This window comes from Capsicum annuum, chromosome 10 (assembly GCF_002878395.1).
Source record: "Capsicum annuum cultivar UCD-10X-F1 chromosome 10, UCD10Xv1.1, whole genome shotgun sequence".
NCBI classification, from domain to species: Eukaryota; Viridiplantae; Streptophyta; class Magnoliopsida; order Solanales; family Solanaceae; genus Capsicum; species Capsicum annuum.
The window spans coordinates 219,876,315-219,889,134 of record NC_061120.1 but is presented as its reverse complement, the minus strand read 5'-3'; the positions used below and the strand labels follow the sequence as shown (position 1 = coordinate 219,889,134).

General features: G+C 34.5%; 2 protein-coding genes across 3 annotated transcripts in view; one reads left to right on the top strand and one right to left on the bottom strand.

The window, feature by feature from the left end:
• Window positions 1-5,591: 5,591 nt before the first annotated feature.
• Window positions 5,592-10,701, top strand: LOC107843945 (enoyl-[acyl-carrier-protein] reductase [NADH] 1, chloroplastic-like). 2 transcript variants are annotated; one of them, XM_016688390.2, is made up of 13 exons: window positions 5,592-5,812; window positions 7,339-7,650; window positions 7,753-7,862; window positions 7,955-8,010; window positions 8,092-8,176; window positions 8,268-8,315; window positions 8,612-8,686; window positions 8,773-8,884; window positions 9,031-9,082; window positions 9,162-9,213; window positions 9,320-9,377; window positions 9,674-9,772; window positions 10,334-10,701. In XM_016688390.2, exons 2-13 carry the CDS (start codon window positions 7,377-7,379, stop codon window positions 10,489-10,491), a joined length of 1,179 nt encoding a protein of 392 aa, XP_016543876.1. In that variant the 5' UTR covers window positions 5,592-5,812; window positions 7,339-7,376; the 3' UTR covers window positions 10,492-10,701. The 2 variants fall into 2 exon arrangements, with proteins under 2 accessions (XP_016543876.1, NP_001311545.1); NM_001324616.1 differs by lacking the exon at window positions 5,592-5,812 and having other exon boundaries at window positions 7,377-7,650; window positions 10,334-10,491.
• Window positions 10,702-11,145: 444 nt separating this feature from the next.
• The window catches only part of LOC107843944 (non-structural maintenance of chromosomes element 4 homolog A), a 4,435-nt gene continuing 2,760 nt past the window's right edge, over window positions 11,146-12,820 (bottom strand). The window contains exons 5-7 of the mRNA XM_016688389.2: window positions 12,243-12,459; window positions 12,067-12,158; window positions 11,146-11,688 (exon numbers count right to left, since the gene is read on the bottom strand). Of these exons, the coding sequence (XP_016543875.1) occupies window positions 11,431-11,688; window positions 12,067-12,158; window positions 12,243-12,459 (567 nt within the window). The 3' untranslated portion in view covers window positions 11,146-11,430. The remainder of the gene's footprint in view (window positions 11,689-12,066; window positions 12,159-12,242; window positions 12,460-12,820) is intronic.

Here is a 12,820-nt window from a genome sequence, read left to right as displayed (position 1 = left end):
ATTTTTTGTGAATTTATTAGTATTATATATTTGTGACGTGTAAATATTAGAGGAAGTCACGTGCTATCTATTGAAGGATTTGGGCTTTTATTGAATGTGAATAAAAGTGATGGACTCAAAATTTGGGTCCAATAGTGTGACATCATGATGAAGAACAAGATTTTGAAGAATATTTGCACATAATAATTTAGGTAACCACGAAAGGAGGTGGTCCAGTGGATGGAGTTGTTCCTTCCTTAATTAGAGGTTTTGAGTTTGAGTCCTAGGTATGAAAAAAAAATTGATAGGAAGCGCCTCCCTTCTAATGGAGCCCTACGCGGTGCGAATCCAAATTAGTCGGAATCCAATGTGGGTATCGAACACCGAATGGAAAACTTTCAAAAAAAATATTAGGTAAAAAATAGGGAAGAATTTTATATGGTATAATAATAGAAGTTTTTATAGTATGCGTGTTTTTGGATTTGATGATGGTGTAATTTTTCGAGATGAGTTTGTAATGTTTGTTAGAAGTGAAAATACGTGATATGATTTTGGACTGTGATATGGTATAATAGAAGTTTATATAGTATGTGTGTTTTTTGATTTGATGATGGTGTAACTCGAGAGATGAGTTTGTAGTGTTTGTTAAAAGTGAAAATACACGATATGATTTTGGATCGTGATGGATATATAATAGCAGAGTTGAATGTCATTTTAGTGTGATGATGGGGTAAATCTCAACTGTATAAAGGTGTATATGTGGCTTTTCGTTGCGGAAAGCATGAAAATGACTGACAAGTTAATATGGAGATTTTAAAGAAAGAGCAGAAGAAACCAACAGGAAATCCTGTACAAGATGGTCGGTCACTCGGTCATATTTGTTATCACTAAAATGATTGAGCAGTCAGTTTATTTAATTATCTCAAATTTATTATATATTGGACTGATGAAATTTATATGGACCATCAATATGGAATCTAATTCCGCACGTAAATCCAATACATTTCAAGAATAATTCAACCTGCTTACCAAAAACACCGTATAAAGTTTACTAGTCAAATTGCTCATTTCATCTCAGTCAAACATATCTAAACTAAGCAAAAAACTCAAAATAAAAGTAGGAGACGACATAGAAAATCAACAGTATTACAAAAGTTAGGGACAATAGAAATACTAAAGAATGCAGATAAAGTAATTACAAATTGGCGCGAATTATGCCATGAACTAGCTATATGGCAAGTCATCAAAATGCAAAATATCAACACTGATTTTTGGGATAGGAAAGATTAACTAGAGAAGATGTGTCGTCAAGTTGTGGATCGTAGCTAGGGAGAATTAGTTGATCGGTTTAGAGTACTTTGGTAGTGACAATTTGCTTTGTTATGTCGCTTTAAAATAATTCTAATTTAATGTGTGTGTATAATTATTTTTTTTAACTAGAGTATCCGAAGTAACTTTCATGAACTTTGACTAAATCTATAAAATACCTATCACCTCTCCTCAGAATATATATCACAAAGGTTGATTTAATTTAATGTGGTATTATTTTATCACTACTATTTAAAATCAATGAAATATTAATTCAAACAAAGTTTCATTCACAATAAAATATAATACGTTATATATCAAATGAGTTCAGACCAGATTAATGTAAGTTTTTATGATATTAAGTCCGATTAATCCAAGGATGAACTATTCATAATGTAACAAACAAAATAAAGATAACTCAGTTTAGTATTCCAAAAACGGATTCAATCATTTATTATTTACTCCTTTTCTTTTTCTTCTGGTGGTGGGAGAAGATTCAAATCCGACACATGATGCACCAAATCACAGGGGTTGTTTATTTAAGTTATGATTAATTTCGTGTTGGATTAATCGGGGTTAATATTGTGTGTCTTCATAAATGAAACAATTAAACCACCTGTGGAACCGGTACATCGCGTGTCGGATTTGAACTTTCTCCCTCCACCAAAAGAAAAAAATAATAAATAATAAATGATCATGCTGGTGTCTGGAACACTAAAGATTTATCTTTATTTTGTTTGTGTCATTCATGATGAATTTTCATTTGAATTAATTAGGGTTAATATCAGATAGACTTGCATTAATCTAATCTCAACACGTTTGATATATAACACATCATGTGTTTATTGTGCATTGTTAATGAGACTTTGTTTGAATAAATGTTTCATTAATTTTAAACAAAGTGATAAAACAATGAACACATTAAATTAAACTAGCCTTTGTATTTATTGTTGGTTAGAGTTGATAGATATTCCATGAATTTAGTTGATGTTACAAAAAATTAATTCAGATATCACAGTTATAAAAAAACATATGCACACATTATAATAGATCAAATCATCATTACCAAACTACTCAAAATTGATATCAACCAATTCCCCGACTATGATTCACAACCTGACGCCACACCATCTCCAACTCATCTTTTCTATCTCTGAAATCGATGTCGACAGTTTGCATTTGGATGACTCGCCACACAGCTTGTTCATGGCATAAGTTGTGCCAATTTGTATAAAATTTATCTGTGTTATTCAGTATTTCTGTTGTCCCAAACTTTTATAATAATGTTGATGTTATCGAGATAGATGGATATGTTAAGACAGTGAAGACTTTCTCAGCGGCAGCAGAGAAGAGAAAAGAAAGAGACTGAGAATCAATTCTAAAAACCCTACATCCAGGGGCTTGTTTTATACACTTGAATACAGTCATTTTTGGGCCGATTTGGACTATAAATATTTTTTATCTTCATTTTTGTTTTGGGCTTATTATGGGCCAAGACGATTTTCATTTACTAATTAAAAGGACCAAGGGTTCGGTCCATAATTATCTTTAAAAAATAGAATTAAGCATGTGATAAGATTTATACTATATTTGATGATCGATATAAATTTATCGGTCAAATACAAAATAAATCTGAGATAGTTGTAAAAAACGATCGCTCAGCTATTTTAACTACAACAAATATGATCACCCGGTCATTTTTTTACAGTATTTTCTATTAATTTCTTCCTCTATTCATTTATTATCTCCATGTTAATCTGTGAGCTATTAATAAAAATGAACTTCTATAAATGGATCTTGAACTATCAAGCCCAACTCGTAACAGGAGAAAAATAGTCATTTAATGAAAGATCCAAAAATTCATAATTTATATTCATCACCAAACACAACTTCAACTCCAAAAACTTATGATATTAATTGCCAAAGGAGACCTATATCTGTACGTATATAATATCTAGCTGAAAACTATGTTTTTTTATGTGTAATGGATGTTGGACTACCAAGCCCAACCCATAACAGGGGCAAAATAGTCATTTAACAACAAATTTAAAAAGTCACCCTCTATATTTACGGCCAAATACAATTTTAACTCCAAAACTTACGATTTTAATGGCCAAACGAAACCTATATTTGCACGTATAGAATATCTCTCTAGCAGAAAACTATACAAAATATCTTTCTAGTAGAAAACTATGTTTTTTTGTGTGTAAAACATTGGACAATCAAGCCCAACCTGTAATAGGGGCAAAATAGTCATTTAACAGAAGATAAAAAAGGTCATGATTTATATCCACGGCTAAACACAACTATAACTTCAAAAAAATTACTATGATTTTAATAGTCAAATGAGGCCTATATCTGCCCATATATAATATATTTGTAGCGAAAAATTATGTTTTTTCTTGTCTATAATGGACCTAGGACTACCAAGCCCAACCCATAACAAGGGCAAAGCAATCATTTAATAGAAGATCCAAAAATCACAATTTATCATTTAATAGAAGATCCAAAAATCACAATTTATACTCACGGTCAAACACAACCCCAACTCTAAAAACTTATAATTTTATCAGCCACACAGAACCTATATCCGCACATATATAATATCTCTGTAGCAGAGAACTATGTCTTTTTGTTTATGCAATGGACCTTGGACTACCAAGCTCAACCCATAACAGGGGCAAAATAGTCATTTAACATAAGATCCAAAAAGTTATTATTTATATCCACGGCCAAATATAGTTTCAATTCCAACTTCAAACCTCATCATTTTAATGGCCAAATACGACCTATATCCTCACGTATGTAATATCTCTGTAGCGGAGAACTATATCTTTTTGTTTGTGTAATGAACCTTGGACTACCAAGCTCAACCCATAATAGGAGCAAAACAGTCATTTAACAGAAGATCCAAAAAGTCATTATTTATACCCACGGACAAATATAATTTCAATTCTAACTTCAAAAATTCATCATTTTAATGGCCAAATACAACCTATATCTGCACATATCTAATATCTCTGTAGAAGAAAATTATGTTTTTCTTTGTGTATAATAAACCTTTGGACTATCAAGCCCAACCCTTACGAGGATAAAATAGTCATTTAACAGAAGATTCAAAAAGTCATATTTTATATTTACAGCCAAATACAATTTCAATTCCAACTTCAAAAACTCATCATTTTAATGGCCAAATATGACCTATATATGCACATATATAATATCACTGTAGCAGAAAACTATGTTTTTTTTTTTGTGTGTAGTGGACCTTGGACTACCAAGCCCAACATTTAAGAGAATAAAATAGTCATTTAATAGAAGATTCAAAAAGTCAAACTTTGTATTCATAGCCAAATACAATTCCAACTTCAACTTCAAAAACTCATGATTGTAATGGCCAAATACGACATATATCTGCACGTATATAATATCTCTTTAGCGAAAAACTATGTCCCTTTTTTTTTTTTTTAATGTAATGGACCTTGGACTACCAAGCCAACCCATACAGGGGCAAAACAGTCATTTAACAGAAGATCCAAATAGTCATAATTTATATTAATCGTCAAACACAATTCTAACTCCAAAAGATCACTATGATTTTATTAGTCATACGAAATCAATATCCGCACGTATATAATATCTACGGAAAATTGTCTCTTTTTATGTAATGAACCTTGGACAACCAAGCCCAATCCATAACAGGGGCAAAACAGTCATTTGACATGAAATCCAAAAGTCATAATTTATATTCATCGCTAAATATAACTCCAACTCCAATTTCAATAAATTATGATTTTAACGATCAAACGAGGCCTATATCTTCACGTATATAATACCCTTGAGGATTTGTACTTTAAACACGGGTAAAAATGAAAAATTATATTAAATTTATGTGAGTTAATAACTCAAATGGTCACTCAATTTTGGACTTTTATCCCAGAAAGTCACTTAACTTTGTATTTTTATCCCAGAAAGTCACTCAACTTTGATCTTTACTCAGAAAGTCACTCAGCTTTCACATTTTTAGTGACTTTTTGAGTAAAAATGTAAAAGTTGAGTGACTTTCTGAGTAAAAATCAAAGCTGAGTAATTTTCTGGCAAAGTTGAGTGACCATTTGAGTTACTAACTCAAATTTATGTCTTTGATTTTTTTAATCTGTGCGTTAAAATCTAATAATTTATTTTTTATGAAACGAAGAAAATACCTCTATAGCGGAAAACTATGTCTTTTTTTTTTTTAATGGAATGGACCTTTGGACTACCAAAGCCCAACCCTTAAGAGGGGTAAAATAGTCATTTTACACAAGATCCAAAAAAGTCACAACTCCCACCAGTTCACACACTTCACTTTACTGCACTTTCAAAGCTCCCCAACGACCCCTTTAACTTCGATTTCATCGATACAATTTTAATTTTTAATATAAATTTACTTTTATCACTACTATTAATACACATATAAAAATCTTTAACCAATTTATTTTTCTCTTTATACCATTCTTCCTTCTTCGTGTTCATCGACTCTCAGGTGAGCTTTTTTTTTTTTTTTTTGTATGATTCCAATGCTGTTTAGATTTGCTACATTGATCATATATTATTTTCAGCATTTCAAGATTTTAAATTATTTTTCATAGGAAGTTTTTGATTTGCTTTTGAATATATGCATTTGTAAATGTCACTCTTATATATTCAAAATTAGAATATATGTATTTCAAGGTTAATGTTATGTATTTGATTAAATCTGTGGAGTAAAACTAGAATGCTTTTGAATGTATGCGTCTATAATATATTAATATTACTAGTGTATTACTTGAGCTATGTTTTTTATGTCTACATTTTTTTATGCTTTTATTTATTTATTTTTGGTTGTATCTTGTATAATGGTGATATGAGTTTGAGTTTAAGAGGATTTATATAGCTGACCTCGACTTATTTTGGATTGAGGGTTGTTGTTGTTGTAGTAGGTTGTGTCTTGTATAATGGTGATATGAGTTGAGTTTAAGAGAATTCATATAGCCGACCTCGACTTATTTTGGATCGAGGATAGGTGTTGTTGTTGTTGTGTAGGTTGTGTCTTGTATAATGGTGATATGAGTTGAGTTTAAGAGGATTCATATAGCCGACCTCGACTTATTTGGGATTGAGGGTAGTTGTTGTTGTTGTAGGTTGTGTCTTGTATAATGGTACTATGAGTTGAGTTTAAGAGAATTCATATAGATGACCTCGACTTATTTTGGATCGAGGGTAGTTGTTGTTGTTGTTGTAGGTTGTGTCTTGTATAATGGTGATATGAGTTGAATTTACAAGAATTCATATAGCCGACCTCAACTTATTTTGGATTCAGGGTAGTTGTTGTTGTTGTTGTATGTTGTGTCTTGTGTAATGGTGATATGAGTTGAGCTTAAGAGAATGCATATAGCCGAACTCGACTTATTTTGGATCGAGGGTAGTTGTTGTTGTAGGTTGTGTATGTTATTAAGGGAATTTTGATGAAGAAAATTTTCAACTTATGTGTGGAAGTTAGTTTTCTCTACAAAGTTTTCAACTTTTGAAGTTCAAATTGCCTTCTCCAACGACACTGGAATCGTTATAAATTGTTAATATTTTATGAAACCACTATCAAATTGGCTAGCATTATCATTAATAGTTGATAAGTATCTTTGAATGTAGTTCACTCACTAGGGAAATACGCGAAAACATTTGGAGGAAAATAAATTCATACCAAGAACACATTTTTAAGCTGGATGGTGCTTGATCATTCTTATTTTTAGCTTGACAGAGGTTTGTAAGCTAGCCTCTCTACTTCATCTTAGGTAGTGGTATGGACTGCATACGCTTTACCCCACCCCACCCTCACCCCCCAAGACCCCACCTTGTGGGAATACACGGGCTACGTTGTTGTTGTTATGGAGGTTGTATGCTAATGCTGACATTTACTTGCACATTTGGATTTGGCTGATTTAATTTCTCAAATTCCTTAGATCGTTAATGTCTTATCGTATGTATTTTCTGGGTTAAATCATATTTAGCACTGACCATCTATGATTCCTCCAGATTCCTCTTTGTTACGGTGGTAAACTGACTTGCTGGAAATGGCTGCAAATGCAACTCCTGGCTTGCAAATTCGAGCAACCAAACAATGCATTTCCGCATCTCATGATATTTCAAAATTGAGCAATATAAGTTTCGGTTTTGGAAGTAAAAGAAAATCTTGTAAAGATTTTAGAAGTTCGTCATATATCTCGCACACGAAGCCAATCCATAGCTTCAAGTCTGTTCCTATAAAATTTGAAAGGATGGTTACAAAAGCAATGTCTGGAGCTAATGAACAAGTGCCAGTTTCGGGGTTGCCTATTGATTTGAGAGGTTGCTCTAAAGTGTCTAAGCATTCTCCTTTGAGTTGTGGTTTTGTGCAGAAGTTTTGAATTTGTACTTGCAATACGTGATTGCTATTTCTTATTGGTGCAGGTAAGAGGGCATTTATTGCTGGCATAGCAGATGACAATGGGTATGGATGGGCAATAGCAAAGTCTCTTGCAGCCGCAGGGGCTGAAATTCTTGTTGGGACATGGGTGCCTGTACGTATATCTTTGACTTATAAAGTTACTATTATTACTTATAGTGTGGCAAAGAGGTAGCCCGTAGCCTTGTCTAATAACTTCATATTTAGGCATTGAACATTTTCGAGACCAGTCTGAGGCGTGGGAAGTTTGATGAATCACGAGTGTAAGAATGGAGATGTTCTATATATTCATGTATTCCTTTTTCTACTCTTTTTCAGATGAATAACGTAATTTACTGTTTTAGGTTGCCCGATGGTTCATTGATGGAAATTGCAAAAGTTTACCCATTGGATGCAGTTTTTGACTGTCCAGAAGATGTTCCTGAGGATGTAAGATCAACTAGTCTCAGCACTCTCGTCAATAATTTATAAAAAAAGCTGTACAAGTCTAACCATTCTTGGTGAAATTTGTATGGTGCAGGTGAAAACAAACAAGCGTTATGCCGGATCCTCAAAGTGGACTGTCACGGTATTATGCTCTATATAGTTCTTGGTGTTTCTCATACTTTTCGGCTGGATATGTGCCTACATGCAATCATATGTAATTGTTAATGCTCATGTTAAAGGAAACTTTGGTTCATGCGTGTTAAAGAGCATTCAAACATATATCAGATGTTTCTGGTTGTCTTAGCATTCTCAAACATACCTTTCCACATTGCTTATAATTGACATCCATAGATTATTCCGTATTGTATGTTACGGAATGCATAATGTCAATGGAGATGATAAACTTGTCAAATAATCTTGCAATTTCTGATATTTTAGGAAGTTGCTGAATCTGTAAAACAAGATTTTGGCACTATCGACATCCTTGTACATTCACTTGCAAATGGTCCAGAGGTACACTTCTCCTTCTTTCTTTCATCGTTTACTGTAATTCTGTTTATTATCTTCGTGAGTCAATAATTTTTAAATATTTATCGTAGGTTATCAAACCTCTATCTGAGACATCAAGAAAAGGATACCTTGCAGCTATATCTGCCTCCAGTTATTCCTTTATATCGCTACTAAAGCATTTTCTTCCCATAATGAATCCCGGTAAACTCTTGTTAGCCTTATGTTATTTTAGTAAAACAGAATTAGTACATCACGTGCTGTTCCGTCTGACATCTCTTTTGCTGTGAAACTGTTTTGTAAAAAATCAATAATAGTCTGAAACTTCCAGTTATGTCCTTACCTTGCAGGCGGTGCCACAATCTCTCTAACGTACATTGCTTCTGAAAGGATTATCCCTGGGTATGAATCTCCTTAATTGCACATGTTGAACTTTCTTAATTTCTCAGTGTAGGTTTAATATTCTTCTTGAAATTTACAGATATGGAGGCGGTATGAGTTCGGCAAAAGCTGCTTTGGAGAGTGACACAAAAGTAAGTTTTTTGCTAATTTTGTTTTCGATAATTCATATCTCATTTCCTTTAGCTTCAATTCTTCAACTATGAGCATTGCTTAAGAGTAGTTTATGCCTTGCTGAAGGTCCTGGCGTTTGAAGCCGGAAGAAAGCACAAAATCAGAGTCAACACGATATCTGCAGGTATGCATCACAACACTCAGTTTTTACGTAACGTGCTGGTCTGCACAAACCATTTCAAAGACACGTTCACTGTCAAAAGCTTGTAGTATGTTTTCGTCATAGGGGGAGTGTGTTCTCCATGTTAGTACATCCCTTCAATTCCATTACAAACTAAAACAGTATAAAAGATATATTTGGTGGAGTACTACTTTCGACTCACACAGAACAGTCCTATTTTTAAGCTTCCTTATAATTTGCTTGCTGCTCGTAAATCTGAAATTCCATTGCCAAAAATTAAATAAGTAATTGCTTTCCAGGTCCACTGGGAAGTCGTGCAGCCAAAGCTATTGGCTTCATCGACATGATGATAAATTACTCATTGGAGAATGCTCCGTTGCAGAAGGAGTTATATGCTGGTAAGTCAGATGCTTAACATTTCTTTTCCACTTATAATTCTCGTAACAGCCTTTCTACTTCTTCAGAGGTAGAGGTATGGACTGCGTATCCTACCCCCCCAGACCCCACCAGGTGGGAATACACTGGGTTTGTTGTTGTTGTTGTTGTTATAATTCTCGTAACAGTTTATCGGAAACAACCTCTCTATCTCATGTCTGAGGTAGTGGAATGGACTGTGTACACTTACCCTCCCCAGACCCCACTTGGTGGGAATATACTGGGTATGTTGTTGTTGTTGTCTATCTTGAGCCGGGGATCTATCGGAAACAACCTCTCTACTTCTTCGGAGGTAGCGGTATGGACTGCATACATCTTACCCTCCCTTGTGGGAATACACTGGCTTTTTTTTTTTTTTGTTTGTTGTTGTTGTTAGAGTTCTCATAATAACCCACCATGCCACTAGTGAGGCCAAGTGTGTTCTCTTTGCCGTTGTCAAAAGAATTGATTTTTCAGTCATACTACTGTATGTTCTTTGCGGTTTTATTGCTTCCGAGTATCTAACTTGAAAATGGATCCAACAGAGGAGGTTGGGAACACTGCTGCTTTTCTGGCTTCGCCTTTGGCTTCAGCGATCACTGGTGCCACGGTGTATGTCGACAATGGTCTGAATGCGATGGCAGTTGGAGTTGACAGCCCAGCATTCGCAGGTCTCGACATCCCAAAAGATAATAAGAGCTAGTTCTTGAGGCAATACTAGTATGGCTTTGGTGATTTAGGGAAGCCTTTTTTTATTTTTCGTTGCTAAAAGGAAACAGAAGTAGGCGCAGCGCTTGCTTGTTTTGCTATCTATCATAGATTGGCAGAGAGAGATCGTTTCATTTGAGTGAGTGGATAACAATTGGTGCTGAAATTGTGTCTTTCTCCTAAGGGAACTTTGTTTTTATCAGTATTAACTATCTAGTCCCTCCGTTGTATTTGTCTAGTTTTGACTTGACGAGGCATTTAAAACTGACTAAAAAGAAAAACAAACAAATTGAAACGGAAGGAATATTATTTGCTTCAACAGAACCTGTTGGTCATAACTTTCACTGTCATACACTCAATCGATGCCTATTTGTATGCCATTTTCAAGACCATTTAGTTTCTTGAGCAATTTATTAGACAATTATGTACAGTAATGAATTTTCACATCTCATCGCTTCCATTATGTACAATTTTCAATTTTAAACTGGGAAGGGTAAAGTGTACGTAGTCCATACTACTATTTCAGAAGACTATTTTCGATAGACCCCCGGCTAAAAACAGATAACAGTAAACCATGATCATCCAGTCATACCATAAAAACATGGCTAGACGGGGTTAAAACCAACTTCTCTAAGGAATCTAGTAGTCATTTGGAAACAGACACTGTAAGTATTACCAACAATGTCACCATTACTACAAAGTGCAAACAGAAAACAATTTACAGTAAGCACAAAGCTCACTTGGCGATTTCCCAACACTCGAATTCCCATATCCCCCTCCATAACACAATAAATGGAAAACGAATGTCCATTTGATATCTCTGCGTCAATTAACCAAAGAGATATTGGCCAAAAAGGGCAGGGAGGAAAATCTGAAAGGAAGTTAACAAATAACTATAGAACATCCTGTATCATCTCGAAGTGGATAAGCGTAGCTAGTCTTGTGTGAGCTTTCGCTTTCCTTTTCTAATGGCAGCAGCTCTTGCAGAATTGTCATTTTCTGGGGAGTCTTCAACTACAGCCTGCTCCTGCAAAACCAGACCACGATTCCTAGATAACTTCCTTATAGGTGTTGTTGAGACAGCTCGTTCATTATCTACATTACTTGGTCCTGGTTGAGAATTGGCTAGTATATCCGCATCATTTCTGTGTGGCATTAATTCATCTCCAGCAGCAACAGTAGCCAACATAAGCTGCATATACAGAAGAAAATACAGATCATTATCGGACTTAAATTGATCATATGATATATTGAAAAATAACCGCAAAATAGCAGAAAACTTGCGTAGTACATTAGACAGGCAACTGCAAAGAAAAACAGCGAACATGTTAATGCATCACAGATGAAAATGAATGGGATGGCAAAACTGATCAACACCGATTAGTGCAGAATCATACAAATTTGACAGTTGATGTCATCAACCAACTCCAAATCCTTGGCCATTAGGTTTGTGTGAGAAACATAGTTTTGGTAGAAGATAGAAAGTCATTTCAGAGTGAAGAGGATACAGACCACCCAAACACCTACAGTCCCGTATCATTTCGAGAGGAAAGAGAGGTGATTGTGTTACCTTCCAATCCTGGAAGTCAAATCTAAAGACGAAGTGGTTATAAGAAACCTCTCCAGAAAGGACAGCATTAGAAGCAGGAGCATTCTTTGGTGCTGCATAAAAATTAGTTACTGAGTCATGAAACAACAAGCAGCAAAAGAAGAAGATGAAAAAAAATATGGATGTAAGAAACTTACAAACCATATGACAGAGTTTGTCATCTACACTTATGTCAGCACGCCCATCTTTAATTAGAAACGATAGCGCAAACAAATTTTCAACTGTTTGTGCAAAGGATTTTCTATTAAGGATCAAGTTTTCAAGCTTGGCACTCTTATGCCTCCTTAGAATTTGGAACATTGTCGCCATATTCTTGTCAGTGTCTGTCTTGTCTTCACCTGCAGTTTCTTCTAGCTGAAAATATATCAAGAGATCTTAGGATACAAATTATTTCACCAAAGTATGAAAAAATTAACTATTTGGTTTATACGGTTTAGAGGAACTACAGATGAAAAATGACTGCAGTCAGCAGCATGTAAAACAGAATGAATAAACATTATTGCAAACAGAGAAATAGTTTAGCCATGGAAATCAACAAGATAATAGTATTCAAACAAAATGCTTAAACTATAGTGATCGACAAATTCTCCGGGAGACTTGAGTTATTTTCATTATTCTTCCAGCAGGAAACATGGGAGTAAATTACTTTAAATATCTTAGCTCAAAATATATTCCGGCTTCTGATAAGAAAGAGGGGGGGGGGGGGGGGGGGGGG